The 20,098-nt window shown below is 61.1% G+C and overlaps 1 protein-coding gene across 2 annotated transcripts; it reads right to left on the bottom strand.

Moving 5' to 3' along the window:
• Window positions 1-3,670: 3,670 nt before the first annotated feature.
• UBE2I (ubiquitin conjugating enzyme E2 I) lies at window positions 3,671-17,034 on the bottom strand. Of its 2 annotated transcripts, none has more exons than XM_045784794.2 (7): window positions 16,902-17,034; window positions 11,983-12,059; window positions 11,710-11,793; window positions 10,599-10,671; window positions 7,099-7,208; window positions 6,279-6,358; window positions 3,671-4,273 (listed from the first exon to the last, which is right to left on the bottom strand). In XM_045784794.2, exons 2-7 carry the CDS (start codon window positions 12,046-12,048, stop codon window positions 4,210-4,212), a joined length of 477 nt encoding a protein of 158 aa, XP_045640750.1. In that variant the 5' UTR covers window positions 12,049-12,059; window positions 16,902-17,034; the 3' UTR covers window positions 3,671-4,209. The 2 variants fall into 2 exon arrangements, with proteins under 2 accessions (XP_045640750.1, XP_045640749.1); XM_045784793.2 differs by lacking the exon at window positions 16,902-17,034 and adding an exon at window positions 16,202-16,454.
• Window positions 17,035-20,098: the final 3,064 nt, after the last annotated feature.

Raw genomic sequence — 20,098 nt, forward strand, 5'->3', positions numbered from 1 at the left:
AGCATGCACCCCTCGGCAAGGGGGGGTCTCAGTGAGAAGCCAGTATTGGGTACACTGGGTAGTGTCAGCTGCACACCCTCCGGGTCCACAGGGGCTGGGGACAGGGACCTTGGCCATGGCTGGCCCTCAGAGGACTCAGTCCCCACCTCCGTAGGTGGTGGGTGACCCCCTGCAAGGAGAGAGGGTGGGGAGGGGGCCGTGTGGAGCATGCGTATGTCACAGCAGGAGTTGGGGCACAAACACCTCACCTAGAGGGGTCAGGCTCGGCAGGCTGGTGGGCAGGTGGAGTTCACACCCTCTGGGCTTTGGGCAGGTCGGGGCCACAGCTTTCTTTCCTTAGGTCCAGGAGAAAACCCCCAGGCTCTGGATAGACGCTTCAGATGCCCGCTGGAGAGCAGGAAGGGCAGCAGGGGAGGCGGGGGACATCTCTGTAAGGCCACACCACCCCTCATGATTTAAAGAAGCTTGGGGCACCTGGCCGGCTCCGTCAGTGGAGCGTGCAACTCTTGATCTCGGGGGTGTAGGTTCGAGCCCCACGTTGGTGTAGAGAGGACTTAAAAAAATAAAATCTTAAAATAAATAAATAAAGCTTCATGACCTCATGCCCTCTGGTGGCAGGCCTTGGAATTGCAGGCAGAGCCCCTAGCAGTCAGGCTCCTCCCACCCGCTCCCACCTGCACCTGGGCACCCGTCAGAGGTGTGAAGAGGGGACGACTCTGGAGAATGGTGGGGGCGCAGCCCAGGGACTTGGGCCAGGGCACTTGGGACTGCAGGAATCTGTCCCATTGCCTGTGCCATCTGGGTGGTTCTGCCAGAAGAGGCCCCAGGCGGGAGGGGGTCTTGTCCCTCACCTGAAAGACTTGCTTCTGGGATGATGTCAGCGGCAGCGCAGTGGGGCCAACACCTGCACAGGTGAAGCCTGCACCAGACCAGGGTGGCCTTGGTGGCCAAAGGGTGCCGCTGTGCGCCTGAGGTTTCTGTGGGGGTGCAGCAGCAGGCCCAGATGGGGCTCCGCAGGTCTCCATGAGGGCTGGCCACCTGGCCTGCAGAGTGCTGTCCACTGTCTGTCCACTGAGGCTGCCCATCAGCTTCTGGTCCAGAGGCAGGTATGCAGGCCACCTCCCAGCAACGCCCCTCCCCCACCAGCTCCTCTGTGAGGGCCCTGGAGGGGACAAAGCTCGTGTGCCCCATCAAGAGGCAGGGCTGGGGGGGGGGGCAGGTTCTGGGGCTCCAGGAGTGGGAGGGGCAGCATGAGCCCCAAGGGCCCCTCTCTTCAGGAGGGTGGTGCGTAGGTCCCCTGCAAGGGTAGCCATCGGGGAGGGAGAACCAAGGCCCTGGGGCTGCAAATTCCTGACAGGTGCTGGGCTCCTCGGGTCTGGCGACAACAGGGTGGATGGGACCCGGTGCTCCAAGCCCGTTGCTCCGGCCCATGGTCCTACACCAGCCCCCGCGGTCAGGGCCAGGGCCTCCGCAGGTGGGGTCCCAGCGTCTGGAGAACTCCAGACGAGCCTCGTGGGCCACGGCGACAGGATACCCCCCCAGACTCAGCACCAAGGTCAGCTGGGGACAGATCTGGACCAGCGTTTCTCGGGCCCCTCCCTGCTGGAGCAGGCTCAGACCGGTTCGAGCCGGCCCAAGTCAGTGTTCAGTCTGGCCCTCCAACCTGGCAACTTGTCGTCATGGCAACCACAAAATGGAGGCTGCCTATCCGCAGAGCCTGCCACGTGCGCCCACTCAGGGAAGGAGGCGGCTTTGCGCGGTGGACAAGCGTGAGGGTGCGGGCTCTGGCCTGGGCGGGACCGTCCAGGGGGGCCAGGGCGGCTCTCGGGGGCCCACCGCCTGGGGGGCTGTGGCCAGGTTCTCCGGGGAGCCCCAGCCACAGGACACACCGTCGGGGTCTGAGTTGAGGACTCACTTGCAGCTGGGCGTCCCCTGCAGAGGCCCGCCCCAGGCGTCAAGGACAGCTTGGCCCCAGGAGGGACGCCCTGCTCTGGCAGGCCCAGGAGATGCAGGGGGAACTTGGCCACAGGGCCAAGGTCAGCACAGGATGTGTGCCTGGTCTCAGAGGGGACCAAAGGGGACGTGCCACCCCGGCTCCAGGGTCACCAGCCCCTGCCCACCCCCACGGAGCCCTGAGGGTCTGACACTGAGGCCATGGGGAAGAGGTAGCAGGGGAGGCCCCAGGCAGGGGTGGGGGCCTGTCGGGCGGGGCAGGAAAAGGACACGCCCTGCAGGCCACAGTTTGTGGAAATGTTTTTAATCAGAGGGTTCTTGGATACAGTGGTTAATGTATTGCCCACAATTCCTTACTAATCATTAGGCACCTCATGCTGGGAACACACTCTCTTCCCTCACATCAGAACAGGATGGACGCGTTCCATACTTCTGTTACAAGAGTCACAACGTTGTTAAGCCAAGGACTGGGGCACAAAAGGACATTTCATTAGTTGAAATCATGACAATTTGCTAGAAACATCGATTACTTTAGAATGCTTCAACTAGAAAATATATTGAATTTCCATATACATTAACCATATACATGTGCGGCTATTCCTAAGAGTATCTCAGTCATTACAAAATAAGACATTCTGGGAGAGGCGAAAAACACACAAGCCGGCTGAGTCCCCCCGACGGCCCTCGTTCTGGGAGAGGCGACAAACACACAAGCCGGCTGAGTCCCCCGAAGGCCCTCATTCTGGGAGAGGCGACAAACACACAAGCCGGCTGAGCCCCCCGAAGGCCCTCGCATCAGAAATGAATCACCAACATCAGGCTGAGCTCTGCTAACCGTCCAGCTACGCGAGTGAGCAAGGCACTGGGGCCTCGGAGCCACGCAGCAACTGTGGCCACGGGGCCGAGGGGCCACCTCCCACTCTCACTGCCGTCCTGCTGCGGGGCCACGTCGAGATGCCCTTCCTGACCGAGGGCCCTGGGGCCAGCCCTCCCGCCCCAGCTCGGTCCGTGTGCTGGAGCCACAGGTGACCCGCTTGGGAAAGCGAGGGTCCCCAGGGTGGGAAGGCGAGGTCAGCTGGTGCAGGGCACTGTCTCCGTCTAGGGCTCCTTGAAGCTGAGCCAGGACCCAGGCCCGTTTCTCAACTGAGCAGGCAGTTGACCTCACAGAGCTGGGCTCAGGTTTCGGGGTGCTTTCTGAGAACAGCCCCACAGGCAGACCGGGCTCAGAGTCCTTCAGGAAAAAGGAAGTGCCTGTGCACGGCGGCCTCAGTCCAGCCTCCGGGGTGTCTGTCCCGATGCCGGGCCGCCCGCACCCAGGGTTGGGGAGCTGGCGCAGCGGGCGCAGGACGATCCCAGGGCGGCCGGTGAGGCCGGGCGGGCAGCAGGAGGCCACAGGCCCCCCCGGCAGGCTCCAGCATGTGCCAGGAAGAGGGGAGCTGCTGGCACGCAGTCCTCCCTGGGGCAGGGTCCGGCTCGAACCAGCTTTAGAAGGCTCCAGACACCAGTTCCAACCTGACCACATCTGCTCTCTGCGCAGCCCGAAGACCTGGGGTGGGAGACAAGCCCTGGACACACGCCGTCCTTGCACACGGCACTATCTACAGAAGCCCAGGCCGAGCACAGCAGCGAGCTCTGCTCCGCGGGCCTGCAGCCGCGTGGGGGGCCGGGGCACCGCGAGGCCGCCTCCTCACGCTCTTAATGACGATAATGCAACCAAAACCTTTATATAAACAGTTTATTTACTCTAAACAGCAACACAGACAAAACGCCATATAAACACAAAGGAAGTGATGCGGAGACGAGACGCTGGCTGCCTTTGGATCTGAGGCTCATAAGCAACACAACCTGGGTTCTGCGGGGAGCGAGGCGGGAAGGGCCGGCGGGAGGCTACGCGTAGCTCTACACGGTGGGAAGCATGCCTGCGTCCGCGAGCAAAGGAAACTAGCTCCTCGGGGCTCATCGAAGTATAAAAGTTTATAATTTTACAGCAGTTGAAATACTGACATCAATATTAAAATAAAAGCAAGTTTTACATAACAATCAAAAATACAAAAGACTGAAGGAAGAGACCCTGTATGAAAAACCGGGCAGCTCAGCGAGTCAGGACTGCGTGCCAGTGGCGGAAATGGAAAATGGCGCCCGCCCACCCTCCCAGGTGACTAGTAATTGTACAGAGCAACGTTAGATTTGCAAAAATGTTGTAAACAAGTTCTTGCCAAACCCATCCCTTCCTTCTTACACTGCCGCGGCCGCCGCTTACGAAGGCGCGAACTTCTTGGCTTGTGCTCGAACCCTCTTCTCGTACTCCACTCTGTTTTGGCTGAGGAGGAGGCCAAGAGAGAGACAGGTCAGCCTCGGGGCCAGGGCATCACGGAAGGCAACGCGGGCTCAGAGGACGGCCTCTGATCAGGAAGGCGGGGGGGGGGGGGCACACACGACGGGGCTGCTGGGGGTGATGTACGTGGGACGGTTACGGGTCCCTAAGCTGGAAGCAGCTGCCATCGTTCTGGAGAGAAAATCCGGATTGCTGGGCTACAGATGGAAGGGACGCCTGCTGGCTTCCCCATGGGGCCCCAGGGGGTCAACAGGACCTCTACGGCTGGCCTGGGACCCTCCACGGAGCCCAGGGGCAGTGTGTGCACGTGGGGACACCCGCCTGGGGGCCACACGACACTTGCCTGTGGCCGGGCCCAAGCACAGAGGCAGCCCTGCTGTCCCCCAAGGGAGGCCCTGTGGCCTTTGGCAGCATGAGGACGGGCTGAAGCGTCCCAGCGTGCTCTTAAAGGGGATGCTGACGGGAGAAATCGTGGGAACGATGTCATGGCAGGATTGGCGGCGAGGCGCCCGGGTGCACGGAAGACACCCAGCAGGAGGGAGCGGCCGCACACGCGCCCGGCCCGCTGGTCGCCACAGCAAGCCCCCGGTCCTGCTGTCCCAGCGCTGTGAATGCAGGCACGAGAAGGCCGGCTGCTTACAGTGGCACCGTGGCGCCTGTGGCCACCACCGGCCGCTGCAAATATCACCCCTGCGACAAGGCGCACGCCAGGGCCAGCAAGCTCTCTGAAGACCATCTGGTCACCATGAGAATGCAGCGTGTCCTGAGTGGCCTTGCGCATGCGGCTTGGGCCACTGCGCCGCTGTAGACAGATGTGGCGGTGAAACTGCACAGCTCCCAGCTCGGGGGGGAAGGGCAGGGCGATGGATCTCACGAGTTGCTGGTGCACAGCCGGCAATGGGACACGTGACCTCCCGCTGCGCCCACTGGGGACGCGCGCCTCAGCCCCAGCTGGGAGTGTCCTGCTGCCCGGGCCAACACTAGGCTGGGCCTAGGGACCCGACGCATTTTTGGGGGGAGAAATGCATTCTCCTGGCACTTCCCTCAGATGGTCCTCAGACATGACACCTGCCACTGCCCAGAGCAGCGAGGACGGTCCTGACCTTGGCATGGCTCCGATTCCAGAAATGCCCCCCAGAAGAAGCATGCCCCTGCCTGGCCTCACCCATGTGCTAGCCGTGCTATGAATGTGGAGCAGCGGGGATGAGAGCCCCCAACCCGGCATAAGGCCCCCACCCAGCCCAGGCCAGCTGGCACGGCCAGGGGAGCCAGGACCGTGAGGCCTCTGTGCGGGGGCAAGGGCTCTCCCCACTGCTGACCGGGCCAGGCCCACGGTGCTGGGTTTAACCTTGTCGCTCACCTGGCGCCACACCAGGCCTTCCTCCCTCCCCCCACCACAGTGCCACGCAGGGAAGGGCTGAGATGAGGAGTGAACGCCTGGCAACTGGTGGGGGCATCATGGCAGCTGGGTGACCACGAACAAGACAGGAGTGCCACTCCTCTACGGCCCACACGCGGGCCTGGGAGGGGCAGCAGGAGGGACATGGTGGCCCGTTTGGGGCCCCTGGGGAGCCATGGTATTGCACATACCTCCTTCCGCACCCACACCTGGGGGCCTTTCCCTCTGAGCTGGACTGGGGTTCACCGAGGCATATGGTTTGCCTGGCCACAGCTTATCAGGGACAAAGCAGCCAACGGGAGTCTGTGTCACCTGACCTCCAGCTCCTGACTGTCCCCTTGCTCAACAGCCGTCGAGTCAGCCGTTCTTGCCCACCACGGGCCCTTTGCACATGGAGCTCCCACTGCCTACAGGGCCTGCCTGCTTGCTTCCTGGCCTCAGACGCTTCCGACTACCTCACTCGATCTGGTCACGGCTCATGTCTCAGGGCCATCCAAGCAGGCCGCCAGAAGCGGCAGCCCGGACCCCTTCCAAGGAAGCACGTGCAAGCCAGCGCACGGCCACAGAGAGTGGGGCCAGACCAGTACTTACCAGTAAATCGTATAGGCCTCTGCTTGAGCTGGGTCCTGGATATTTGGTTCATTTAGAAGTTCCTGTATTCCTAACAAGATCTGAGTAAGAGACAAAAGAACATGGAGCTCAGCGGTTACAAAAGCAAGCTTTCGGGGCGCCTGGGTAGGCTCAGCCGTTAGGCGTCTGCCTTCACCTCAGGTCATGATCCCAGAGTCCTGGGATCGAGCCCCGCATCTGGCTCCCTGCTCAGTGGGAAGCCTGCTTCTCCCTCTCCCTCTCCCTCTCTCCCTGCTTGTGTTCCCTCTCTCCCTGTCTGTCAAATAAACAAAACCTTAAAAAAAAAATCCATCCAATTAAAAAAAGAAAGAAAGAAAGAAAGAAAGAAAGAAAGAAAGAAAGAAAGAAAGAAAGAAAGAAAGAAAGAAAAAAAGAAAGAAAGAAAAGAAAAGAAAAGAAAAGAAAAGAAAAGAAAAGAAAAGAAGGGGCGCCTGGGCAGCGCAGTCGTTAAAGTGTCTGCCTTCGGCTCAGGGCGTGATCCCGGTGTACCGGGATCGAGTCCCACATCGGGCTCCTCCGCTATGAGCCTGCTTCTTCCTCTCCCACTCCCCCTGCTGTGTTCCCTTTCTCGCTGGCTGTCTCTATCTCTGTCAAATAAATAAATAAAATCTTAAAAAAAAAAAAAAAAGAAAAGAAAAGAAAAGAAAGAAAGAAAGTAAAAGAAAGAAAGAGAAAGAAAGAAAAGCAAGCTTTCTTAGGGTGGACGTCGGCCCCAGCTTCAGAGCAAGACCACTGTCCTCTGGCCCCACAGGAAGGCTGAGGCCAGCGCCCTGCACCCTACCTGCTTAATCGTGATGGCTGGCCTCCAGTCCTTGTCCTCCTCGAGGATGGACAGGCACACTGTGCCCGAAGGGTAGACGTTCGGGTGAAACAGCGGTGGCTCAAATTTACCTAGAGCACAGGGAGGAAGGAAACACGTTTCTATGGCAGCTGCTGTCCCCTCCCCTGCACTGGGTGCCTTGCTGGCCAGCAGGCATGCGGCCGCTAGGTGGCAGTGGGGGGCGGGGAGCTTGCACAGTTCCGGGGCTCAGGGGCCCGGGCCCCTCCCCAAGCCAGCCCAGACTAGGAAAGGTGGGGGGGGGGGGCACAGCTGATGAGGACAGTCCTGGGGAGGACTCTGAGGCCCTTCCAAACAAGAGCAGATCATCCTGCTTCAAAAAGAGAGGACTGTAGGACCCCACATTGTCCCCCTGCACGTTCTTTTAAAACACAAGTTAATTTTCTTTTTAAAAAATGAACATTTGTAGGAAATTGCAAAACATAAAACAAGAAAATTGCCTCGAACCCTCCCTGGGGGCTGTTACCCACAGTTTGAGGGTGTTTCTCTTTATCTGGGCACCTTCCCCCTTTCACTTTATTGTAAAAGATTATTTATTTTTACCCAGAAAAGTACAATGAGTCTGAGAGCAGCGTGACAAATCCCAGAGCCACACACAGCTGGAACCACCCGGAGCTGCTCTTGCTCCCCCAGCACCCAAGCAGCACCCCGGGCCAGCACTTCTCAGGGCGCACACCGCGGCACGCAGTGGTGTCTCCCCACCCCCGAGAGTGACCGCTCCTTGCACCCGGCCGCCACAAAGCCGTGACCGTTCCTGAGGGTTCCTTGTGCTGCGTGTGTGTCTGTCCAGAGGAACTGCTTACTGTCCGTTACCAGCTCCCGTGTGCCCTGCAGGGCTGGCCGGTGCCCACAGCCTCACAAGCCTGCAGACGGCAGTCACGGAGCGCAGCCCTGGCGACTCCGCGGGTGAGCACCTTCATTCACGGCAACGCACGGTCTATTTCTTGAAATTCCCGTCGAGTCTCTTCTCCATCTTCCAACTGGGCCATCCCGACTTGCTGGACCGCTGCGTACATTTTGGCTACAAGCCCTGCCAAGTGAACGTATCTAGCGAGAACCTTCTCCCCCTCCGTGTGCGCCTTTTTGCTCCTCTGCTCGTACTTCTTGCTAGCAAGTGCACCCGTGGGGGACAGCAGCTTCCCCTGCCCAGAGAAGCCCCCTCCCCGACCCGTCACAGGGCTCGCTGCCGATGTCCACGAGGAGTCCGGCTCCGACCCTGCGTCATCATGTCTGGGAGACTCTCTGGGTTGTGAACACCTGTGGGTCCTCCCCTCTGGCGGCTGTGCACCGGGTCCCCCGTTGCTCCCCCCTGGGTTTGCTCATGGACGCTTGGGCTGCCCCCGGCTTCTGGCGAGCACGTGTCCGTTTCTGCAGAATATTCGCTTGAGTGGAGCAGCTGGGGCCAGAGCAGGCCTAGGTCCAGCTTCCACAGACATGGCAGACGGCTTTCCCAGGGAGATATTCAAGATGCACCCTCTCTGGAGAGGTGCGAGGGCGCCTGCTGCCCTGCTGTCCGTGGCTGGCGACGGGCTGTTCACCACATCGGGCGCCTTCTCCTCTGACGGCTGCCTCTTCCTTACTGACTCGGAGACGCCTGGGGGTAAGTGCTGACGGACGCACAGAACCTTCTCCCCGCCTCACTCCCACCGGAGTCTCCTGGTGAGAACCTGGTCCTGAGCGCCACGTAAGCCCACTTACCGTCGTTCCGCCTCTGGGGGGCGCCTGTCTGTGCTTCACTGGTTAAACCCACCCAAGTGATGCCAAGTGGAGAAGATGTGTCCTCCCTGCCCCCTCATCTTCCTCTAAGAGCTGTACCGCCCCACCTCCGTGTGCACTGCGCCAAGATCCGTCTGGAAGGCTGTCTAGGGTGGGAGGGCGATTCCCTTCTTCCACTGGGATACCCTGTGGGCTGAGTCCATTCACTGGACCACCCTCTCCGCACACCTCATGTTCCTTTTGTCAAGATCTGAGCCGCCCTACGCGTGGCGTGTCTGGACTCTGCAGGCCTGTGTCTCAATCACTGGGTCCCTGCGGCCCATCCGTCTGGCTCCCATCTCGCCCATCCTGCTAACGGGGCTGGGTGCCCTCGACAGATGAGCCTCCGCCCGGGCCTCACAACCACCCCTGGCCCTCCAAGGGCCACAGCCATTCTCGGCACACTGCACCCCTGCACATCAGGGTCCACGTGGCCATTTCCACAAAAATGTGCTTGGATTCTGACTGGGATCACACGGACTCTGCAGACGGGCCTGGAGAGAACGGACATCTTACAACATTGGGTCTTCAGGCCCATCCAGGGTGCCCAGGTCGCCTGTCCCGGAGGCTGTCCTTAGCTTCTCTCATCTGTGCTCCGGAGTCTCCAGTCTAGAGCTCCTGAACCTCTTCGTTTGGATTACACAGTATTCGATGCTACTACGAACAGTCTGCTTTAAACACTTCCACGTGTAGCAGTTTTGTGAAGACAGGTTTCTGCGTGTTAATCTTCTACCCCACAACCTTCATAAAGGGACGTCTTAAAGAACGTCTGCAGCCCGTCTCCCTTTCCCGCTCTTCTCTGGGGATTTTTTCCCTTCCTTGTTCCATTTGCTTAGAATTCCAGTTTGACGTTGAACAGAAGAAAAGCAACTACAACTTGTCTCATCTTCTAAAGCAATTATTTACAGTAACACTCGCACGCAACAAAAACTATTCAAACAGCAGAGAACCACCCCAAATAAAGTCTCCATCCCAGTGGTTACCCTGCTAATCATTAATTTTTAAAATTCTTCTGGTAGATGCCCTTCTAACGGAGAACGTACTTCTACCTTTGGAATGAGTAACTGCAGCGTGAACACTGACTTGCGACCCGGCCTTGCATGGGCTGTGCCGGACGCCTCTGCACACAGAGGCATGTGTTCACTCGCTCCACCACCCGACCGTGCCCAGGGCTGGTGGATCTCCAGCTACAAAACAGGAGGGACCTGGTGCCCTGTCTGAGTTGTGCAAAGCTGCACTCTGGTGCTTAAGCAGCACTGCGCTACACACCGCCTCTGTCTCCCCCTGCAGCCTTCTCTGGAGGCTTCGGCGCGCTGTCCGGCTGCGCCGCACACACGGCCACAGCTCCACGTGAAACCATAACCAGCAGGCATAGCGACACCAAGTGAGGGAAACAGAGCTGTCGGGGTTGAGGCTCTGGACCACAGTCCTTCGCAAGCCCATCCCTGCCGGGGCCGGGGAAGTGGCACCTTCTCCCCGAGAGGCACAAGGGCCCGGAGCCTCCCAGGGGATTGCAGTCAGGATGTGTGACTAAGCCCTCCCTGCCCGGGGGCTCGAAAAGGCTCAGACACCCAGCTAGGCTCCGGGACGGGAGCCCCTGGAGCTGCCCCCCATAAGCAAACACGGGACTGCAGATCTCCACTGGAATATGCCGGCAGACTGACTCTGGAGGACTTCACTCGACTTACATTTTGGGGGTGAGGATGGATAATCGTCTTTGAAAAGCATCCGTAGCTTAAACAAGCCTCCTTCCCAGGGAGTCTGTTGGGAAACGAAGTTACAGTTAGGAGTGCTGCCGACCTGTGCGGCGGGCTGAGCCCAGGAGAAGCTGGCTCCCGCAGCACGTCCCCCCGCGCCGTGCCGACAGGGAGGTGCGCTCCTAAACCAGCCCGAAGACCAGCTGTCCCCATGACAGGACTGTCGGTGCCTCCCCGGAGAGGAGCAGCGCTGGAGCTAGACTTCTGGGAAGACAGGCAGGGCCCTGGCGGGCTGCCCCCCAGGACCCCAGGATGGGGGCTCGAGATCTTCATCTGAGCAGCCGCAGCAAGGCCCGTCCCTCCAGCTCCACGATCCAACAGCCCTCCCCAGCCACCTCTGGGAGGGAGATGGCCACGCCTGCCACAGCCTTGGAAGAGGGACCGAGAATGGCCTGAGCAAAAGCACAGGCTGGGTGCTCAACAGACGAACCCAAACCACATCATCCTGCAGACAAAGCCATGTCCTAATCCCACTGGCTTAACAGAGGGAGAGGGGGCTATTAGGGAGTACCAAGGCTGAGCTCCTGTGACAGTCACCATGAACCACGGGGGGGAGGGCAGAGGTGACGAAGCCTCGGGAACTACAGGGACACCTCAGGGGCCTCCTCTTTCCTTTGGGGTCACCCAGGAAGAGCTGGATGCGGGGTTGCTGGAGACCCTCATTCCCAAATGCTTCAAATATGCTGGTCCTAACTGGTCCCGGCATGCTCAGGCCACACACGGCTTTTCCAGGTGGCCTTTGTGGGGCGTCCGCATCTGAGGGTCAGCAGCCGCCCCAGGTTCAAAGACCGCCAGGACCAGCATCACAAGATCGGGGCTGCTTCAGCCGCCACACGTCCTGAAGGACAAACGCGAAGGCCCTCAAGGCTCCTCATGCCCCAGAGCTGCAGCAGGGTCTGGCCCCCAGGCTTGGTGGGGGTGCTGTATCCACCCCCTTCCGCAGCCCAGCTCCCCCTTCTGATTTAAAACTGCCCTGGGGGTGGGACTGGGGCCCGTGAGGCCGGCACAGGGGCAGGCAGGCCAGCGGCGTGGCGCCTCTTACCCCTTTCTTCCCTGGAATGGCGCACTCCCAGTTCATGAGGTTCATCGTGCCGTCGGGGTTCTTTGTCGGGACAGCCACAAAGCCCTGAGAACACAACCACACAAGCACATCAGCGCCGCGCATCTCGTCTCACCCGCTCGCAGAGCCATCCTGTGACCCCCAGGGGCCCTCGGCACAGGGCACGCGACAGGCCCGGGCTGGACGGGGACTTCACGGTTTCCACCCAGGCAAACGGATCCACTCTGCTGCGCGCAGAAATAAAGCTTTCCTTACAAACGGGTGGTCCTTTCTCCAGGCTTTCCTCTCCTGGGCGAGTCTGCTGAGGGCGATCCCCGACATGTTCAATGTCCCTGGAAGAGACCGGGCAGAGCGTGCGGTTAGGAGAGGCAGACCTCGGCCTCTTCCTGCCCCTTTGCTCTCACACCTCACCCCACACAGACATGCTCTCAGCGAGCCACCCAGCTTGGAAGCTGCCCAGGCATCATCACCCCGCAGTGGCAACCCAGCCTCCCCTCACCCCCAGGGCCCCAGGGCACACACTGCGGCCTCCACGTCACAGTGACCCCGAGGTGCAGGGAGGCGAAGGCACCGGCCTGGGACACACAGCTGTCAGGTTCACACAGGCGGGGCTTGCCAAGGGTTCCCTGCAGACGCCGCACCCCCGTCCTGCCCTCCTCGATCCCACAGCGCCAGCCTAGAGTGACAGGGATCCCAACCCTCCTGTCAAGACTGTAGTAAACGCAAGGACAAGGTGGGGCTGTCCAGAGCACTGCCTGAAGACAGAGAGGGAGGGGGGCCGTGATCTTGACAGGGTGCTCCCCTTTGCCGGTGCAGAGATGGGGGCGGGGTGCTATCAGACCCCAACTTACAATTTAGATTCGGGTCTGGCCAGGAGAATAACCCTTATTCTTGAAGGCAACTGAGTAGAAAAGTGCCCCAGTGTGGACAGCAGTTCAACCGCATCATGGACAAGTGCCTGGACCACACCCAGCCTGCAGTACCCAAGAGACCCCTTTCTTTCCAGGGCCCCAGGCACGGTCCTCTGTCCCCTCCACTTTCACATCCCACAGCCTCTGCCTCCCCATCCCCTGGCAAGCCATGAACAATGAATGGATCAAGGCCTGCCTCCCATTTACTCTGGGAGAGTCAGCAGTAGGTGGGGTGGCCAGCAGGGAGCACCAGGCAAGCCTGGGGAAGACACCTCTACAGGCCCGCAGAAGGGCCAGCCCGCAGCCCGCCTGCTGTGTCCGCCTATCCTGTGAGCATGCTGTGGGAGAGGGCTGCTCAAAGCCCTGCTGCTCCTCCCCGCACCCCCAGACCTCAGCCCCCAAGGCCTGGTGCCTTCAGCCGTGCACAGCAGGGGCCTGCAGCCCACTGGGCACGGCCTCAGGCTGCCTGCACGCAGAGCAGACGCTCCAGGCTGCTGCTTACCCAGCAGAGCCCAACAGGCTGGCGCCCCCAGCTGCCCTCAGAGAATTTGACCCCAAGTCTGTTTGTTGATCTTCAAAGTCCATGGAAACATTGAAGATACCCAGAATCCAGCATTTACCATAAACAAGGCCTTGGTGTCTCCTGGAAGGGGATGACCAGCAGCCTGCCCCAACCCTTCAGACTTCCATGGAGAGCTGGCAACAGGTCTCCTCTCTGCTCTTGTGGGGAAAGAGGTCCAACACCCCACATTCCTGAGTACAACATGGGGTTCTCCACAACCACAAGGGTTCTCAGCCGGGTTCAGAAGAACCTCCCAGCCATGTTTCCTGGCTCAGGCTCACCTACCTCTGTCCCCAGCCAGGCTCAATGCAGACCTGGGAACAACTAGAAGGGAGACCCAAAAGGTTACTTGCTGGCTAAGCGTGGAGCCTCAACTCAAATCCAGTTCATGCCCCACCCCCGACCCCTCCCGTTACTACTCCTGTGCAACACCCCCAACCCGACTCAGGCTGACCCTTTCCTGCCCCTCAGCAATCCAACCGAAATCACACTCTCTGCCCCAGCATCCGCCTGCCCCCCATTCCCGGTCCCAGAGCAACAGAGACCCTGCCCAGAGCCCACACCACCGCGCAGCAGGGGTGAGTCCAACAACTCAGCAGAGACGGGCCCTGGACTCCCCAAGTGTGGCCCTGGGTGCTCGTCAGACATGCACGTCCCCCAGGGCCCCTGTGGCCATAAGTCAGGAACTCCGGGTGGGGCCCAGTACTCAGGGTTCGGGAGGTTCTTGGACAACTCTTTTCCCAAGAAGTCAGCCAAGTGGGAGGAGGGGTCTGGGAGTCACCGTCACAGAAAACCACTGCAGTCCCTGGTGCAGTGCAAGAGCCCAGGTCTCAGGAAGCCAGCTGAGTTATGATAGCACCGCACCTACCAGATGGGGTCCCAGTTTAAAAACCCGTGTACTGAGATTATCTTAAGAAAAAGTCAAAAGTCAAAGCCCTCCACTCAGGAAGCACAGCCGTCAGGATGATGTGACAGATCTGACCCCAGAACATACCTTACAATACGCTCCAGCTTTACCAGACCTCAAAATTACCTCCCTCCAAACTGTAAGCACCACGCTGGGACCAAAACAGAATTCCAGGTCCCCACCACATGATCCCAACCTTCTGGTCTGACCCTTCGTCCCCATCCCTGTGCAGACCTGACCACCAGGAACATGATGCCATGGGGTGTTTGGGACTGCCAAGGCACACACCTGCCCAGGATCTCCTTCACAGGACAACACACCTGTCTGCAATATTTGTTTGGGCACAGGCGGGGCCCAGGGAGTGCAACAAGGGTGGGCCCTGATCTTGAGGGTGAGGACCTGGGCTTGCAGGAGGCGGGCGGGGAGCCTGCAGGCCGGGTCGCATGTTCTCTGGTCAGAACCAGGCAGTTACCCTGATGCCTGAAAATCCTTCACCTCCACACGTTTCTCAAACCCTTGACCCAACACCAACCCCAGGGTCAGTGGAAATGCCCTTCCCTGCAGGAGACTTGAGGGCACAGCACACTCTAGCTTCGGAAGTGCTCCTGCCCCCTAGCACCCCGCCCTGCTCCCCCTCCCCCCAAAGCAACAGCGCAAGTTGGCAGGACGCTTCTGCTGAAGAAACCAGCACGGAGGGTCAACGACCAAAGACAAACAGCCTGGTAAGCAGTTCTTTAAGTGAGATACAAGGTCCCCAGGGAGTCTGAGCTCAGCCAGGCATCAAAACAAGTTCCTGAAGCCCCAAAGCCCCAGGCTCGCCCACAGCTCGGGAAAGGCCGGCAGGTGATCCTGAGTGCTGTCTGCTTGCTGACCATGTGTCACAACCCTGCCACAGGCCACCTCTTCTGCCCTGAAGACCAGAAAGAGCCGCCTCTGGAGGCCCTGTCCCGGCGCCTAGCTGTGTGAGGTTGTCCCAGCTCGTGGGAGGTAATGAAGGGTAGTCCCGTGAGAGTTCCTGCAGCCCCATCCTCAGGAGTGCTGATGGGCGAGCCTGGGCACCAAAGTGGGTTTCTGCCATCAGGGCAAAGAGCCACAGGTGCACACCTGCCCAGTCTCAAGCAGACACCTGGTCTCTATGACATGCTTCCACTCCCACTGGCCTCCTGCCCTCCAGGACAAAGCAGCCAATTTGTTACATTTTAACTACAACTTGGAAACACTCATTCAGAATCCCACTTAAAACCCAATCTCCCTTTCCCAAACTGACAGAGAGGCACTTAGGGAGCAGTTAAGTGTTACTAGATGCTACAGGGCAGCAGTGATGAGATGCAGACAACACATCTCTGAACGGCGAGAGCCAGCAGGCAGGACAGGAGTGGGGCTGCCCAGCCAGAGCGGGAGGCCTGCCCACCACCTCCCTCCAGGGCTCCCACACTGGGCTGTACTTGGAGGTGCTCTTCTCAGATTGCACTCAGCGACCTGAGGGCACAAACCTCAGAGCCACTTCCTGGCCGCCTGGGTGTGGGCAAGGTGCTTCTCTCCTCCTTCAAGTTTCTCATCTGTAAAATGGGTGATGGCAGTGACCCCAGAGGCTTGCCCAGGAGGAAATACATTATGGATGGGAAGCCGTGGACCACCCTTTCCCACCAAAAGGCAAACTCCCCAGGGCGAAGGCATTTCTGCACCTGACAAAGGCACTTGCCCCAGGAGGCAAAACCCCCAGGAGCCCAGGCTGTTTCTGAAGCAAGGTCCCTAACCTGAGGACTCACCAAAGGTCCAAGAGCAGGCACAAGTCACCCCTAACCACCCCCGCCCCCTAAAAAAGCTGTAAGCAACGCAGGAGAAAGTTAGGATCCATCCCGATTTCCTATGGAGTGGGTTCTCTACCCAAAAGCAGTGCTTCCTTTAATAGCGAGAAACATTTAGGGCTACAGGCTTCAAAAGGAAACAAGCCACAGGCCAACTGTGCAAACCCAGGAACGAAATACATTTTCAAACTACACCACGCGAACCAGGTACTGCCGTGATTTCGGGGAAACGGCAGGCCGGCATCGTGAGCCCGGCTAATCCTTCCCTTTCCTCCCTCCTACTCACGTTAACTACCAATTCCGACCTCCGTTCAATCGGTACAAAGCAACCTCCTAAGAAACTCTCCCTCCAGCGCAGCGCTCGCGTTCGGGGTCCCACCAAGTGCCAGCGGCACTCTTTAGAGGTATGAGCAAACTCAGACTGTTTTGGTTTCTAGACCCCCCGCCAGACGAGCCAGCGCTGTTGCAATCCGCCACTCTCAACTCTCTGGGCCGTGCACGCTCTCCCCGGCTGGCAAGCGCCACAGGTCTGTGTGCAGCCCGTGACCCCGGAAACGAATTTCCCTGGGGCGGAGGAGAGCCCCGGCGGCGGGGCGGCCCAGGCTCGCGTCCCTGTCAACAGCGGCCGCAGCCAGCAGCACCTCGGGGACGCCGCCGAGCACGCGCCAGGGGGCCGTTCTCCCCGCTCCCGAACGGGCGCGCGGAGGGCTCGAGGGGCCGGCCGGCCGCGACCCCAGAAAGGCCCGGCGGGGGCGGGCCCGAGGCCGGCGGGCCCCGGGATGGTGGGGGGCAGCCGCACGGCCGCGGCTCGGAGACGGACTGGGGCGCGGGGGCCCGGCCCGGAGCGGGGGTGCGTGGGGCGGGCGGGAGGTCGGGGGTGAGGAGGCGCCCGCCCGGCCCGGGCCCGACGGCGGCAGAGGCCCCCGCGCCCCGAGGCCGGCCCCCGCCCGCGCCCCCCGCCGCCCGCCCGCGTCCCCCGCGCTCACCTCGGGCGGCCGCGGCCCGGCGAGCGAGGCGGACGAGGAGGCGGCGGCGGCGGCGGCGGCGGCGCTCCCTTTGTCTCGGGACTTCCCTCCCGAGCCCGCTCCGCGCGCAGCCCGAGCGCTCCGAGGACCCCGGCGGGCGGGGCGGGGCGGGGCCTGCGAGGGCTGCCCGCCGCGCGCCTGCCCCGCGCGCCGCCGACGCCACTCCGCGTCCCGCGCTACCCACGCCGCCGCGCGCCGTCCGCTGCCCGCGCCCTGCTGCCGCGCGCCTGCGCCCCGGGCCCGGCCCGGGAGCCTGGTCCGTGTGCGGCTTTCCAGTCAGGCGGTGCCGTGGACACCTGCGCCCTTAAAGGAGCCGCGTCCCCGATCGGAGGGAGCGTCTGCAAACTCCCCCTCGCGATGCGTGCGTCCACTCGAGGACACGCCGGCGGGCAGCTGGGAGAGGGGGAGGCCGAGATCTCCAAGGGCTCCCCGGATGCCGCGCGGGCAGCTCTTCAGGCACGGGTCCCGGAGGTCTCCTTGGGGCTGGGGCTAGGGGCCGGGGGCAAAAGACCACTGAGGCCTAAGGATCCCCTGAAGCGTCGCAGCACGGTGACGGTCCCCGGAGCACGGCGCCCTGTGAAACCCCTTGCTATTGGCCAGTTCGAGGCCCTGGGCGGTGCGTCCGTCGAAGCCGCCCAATGAGTTGACCCGGTACAGGAGGCCGAGTGCTGGCCCGACCGACGGGAGGAGAAGTGCGGACGCTCCCTAACCCGGGGGCTGGCCGGGGGTGGGGGCGGGGCGCCGGGGCTGCGGGCGAGTGGGGGAGGGGAACGAGGGGAGGGGCGGGCCGGCGCGGAACGAACGCTGGGCCCTCTAGGCCTCTCCGGGCACCTCCCCGTCGGGCCCGCCTCGCTGCCCAAACTCCTGCTCACGGTGGGGAGCGGGCGCCTTCCAAGGTCAGCCTGCTCCGCCCGTGGGCGCTTTGGGGTTAGGCAGCGGTAGCTGCCCCCCTGCCCCCCCCCCGCCCCGGGGCAGCAGTCAGTGGAGGGTACCGTGGCCCCAGGCTTGGGGTGGGGAGCGCTGGACTGCCGAAGCAACTTGCATCCATTCACCCCTTCTTCCCCGCCCCCCCCCCCCCCCCGCCCAGAGCCCCTAGTTGGAACTGCTGAGGCTGCTGGCTTCCCCACTGGCAGGAACCACAGGTCCGGCGTGCAGCGGCTGCCCGGTGCATGCATTCCGTGTGCTCCCAGCCGTCCTGTGACTTGGGGGAGTAAAACGAGGGTGGCTCACTAGCCTCGAGATGGGGGAGGGGGTCTCCTGGGTGCAGTGACTGGGCTGGATTGGGGAGGGGGTTCTGCCTAGGTTACCTCCTGGTCAGCAGTGGCCCTTGGGGCTTAGCTATAGTGACCGCGGTTCCAGGTGACAAAGGCCAGAGCGCCTGGCCCCCTTGAGCAGAATATGAGCATTCCAGGTCTCTGCCGACCTCTGAACTGCAGAGGGGCTGCCCGCTCCCGGATCCCCACAGTGACCCAGCTTGGGCCTGACCTGGGGATGCTGCCACCCTCGCCCCCCCCCCCCCCCCCCCCGCCCAGGCAGCTGCAGTTCTCCACCTCCGGGTGCCAGGCCCATCAGGGGCTTATCTGAGACACCTGTTCTCTGGGCCCCCAACCCAGATTCACCAGTGCTGAGTGGTCCTGGGAGTGGGAGGCTGTGTTTTAGCAAGAACCCCAGGTGAGCCACAGGGCACATGGCTGCTGAGGACTCTAATGAACTGGCTTCCTGGAGGGGAGCGTGGGCTTGGGTTCCAGCTTTCTCCTGCAAATGCCAGGTTTGCACAGGGCTGTGTGGGGAAGGCACTGAAAGGTGGCGGCCACTGCTGGAGAAAGAGAGGAGAACCAGGGGCTCATGTGGGCTCCGCGCAGATGGGGCAGAGAGAGAGCAGGGCTGGCTACATGGGGGGTGGCCTGGGAGTGTAGTTTGGGGAGGCGGCCAATATGTGTGGCCTGGGCCTGGCCCTGTGGGCCATGGGGAGCCATGGAAGGTTGTGGAGGAGGAGACCAGGACCTGTCTTTATGTGTGGTGAAGGGATACCTGGAGATGGGGAGGTGGGGCCCCTTGGCCTTGGTTGCCAAGTTCCAAAAAGCAGGAAGAACTGGCCTCCTAGGGGAAAGTGGCTCTCATGCTGGGAAGAGAGTTAAGATTGGTGGAGGAAAACAGGGCATTTAGCTGGAGGATAGGTTGGAGGGCGCTGGGTGAGCAGAAGGCTACCTCCCATCTGGTACCCTCAGCCCAAAGCCTCCTTGAGCTCACACCTTGGCACACACATGTGCGGTGACGGCCTCCTGGCTGTCCATTCATCGGTCAACTCACACACATGTACCCAGCACTGACTGGCCTTGAGGAAGCACACGGGCATGGTATAACATGGCAGGTAGGAACCAATGGGATGGCCTCTAAGACCTGAGAATGCCACCCACCCACCCACCCCCGACAGCCTCAGGCCTTCAATAGCTGGGGGCTGAATGCTGCCAACCAGCAGTGAGTTCACAGGAAGGTGCCCAGCCTCAGATGAGAGCGGGAGACTGAGCAGGGCCTCACCAAGCCCGGATCCCCATGCACAGAGAGTGAGATAAGACAAGTGCCTTGTTGAAGGCCCCTAGGCATTCAGGGAGTTGTCCTGCAGCTAAGGAACTCCGCTGGTTTAGACAGTGCGTCAGGGAGGTCTCTGATGAGGTCACGTCCAAACAGCCCTGAAGGAGGACCGGGGCCCAGCTGTGGGGAAGCTGGGGGAAGATCCTTCCTGGCAGAAGGAATGGGAGGTGGTGTGGATGCAGAAAAGCCTCTGTGGCTGGGGCAGAGTGAGAGGGGGAGGGCAGCATGGGGTGAGTTTGGACCAGGCAGTTGGACGGGACCTCGCGTGACATTTCCAGGGTGCTGGGGACTCTGCTTTGTGTTCAGAGTGCAGCAGGAGAGATGGCATTTGACTGGGTCCAGGTCCCTCGGTACAAAGGAGAAACTGAGGCTTGGAGAGGGTGAGAATTTGTGCAGTCAGTGAATATAAGACCCAGACAAGGAAGAATGCTGGCCAGTCGCGGCAGGTCTTATGCCCACCCTGTGAGGAGGGGGCGGTGTGCCTGGGAGCTGCCTGGAGTAGGGGCAATACCCTCTGCTCCCCTGGGTGCCCGTTGGAGGCCAGGCTGTGGGCATGCAGCAGGTCT

The sequence above is a fragment of the Ursus americanus genome, chromosome 2 (assembly GCF_024610735.1).
Source record: "Ursus americanus isolate L20-20 chromosome 2, mUrsAme1.1.p, whole genome shotgun sequence".
Taxonomy (NCBI): Eukaryota; Metazoa; Chordata; class Mammalia; order Carnivora; family Ursidae; genus Ursus; species Ursus americanus.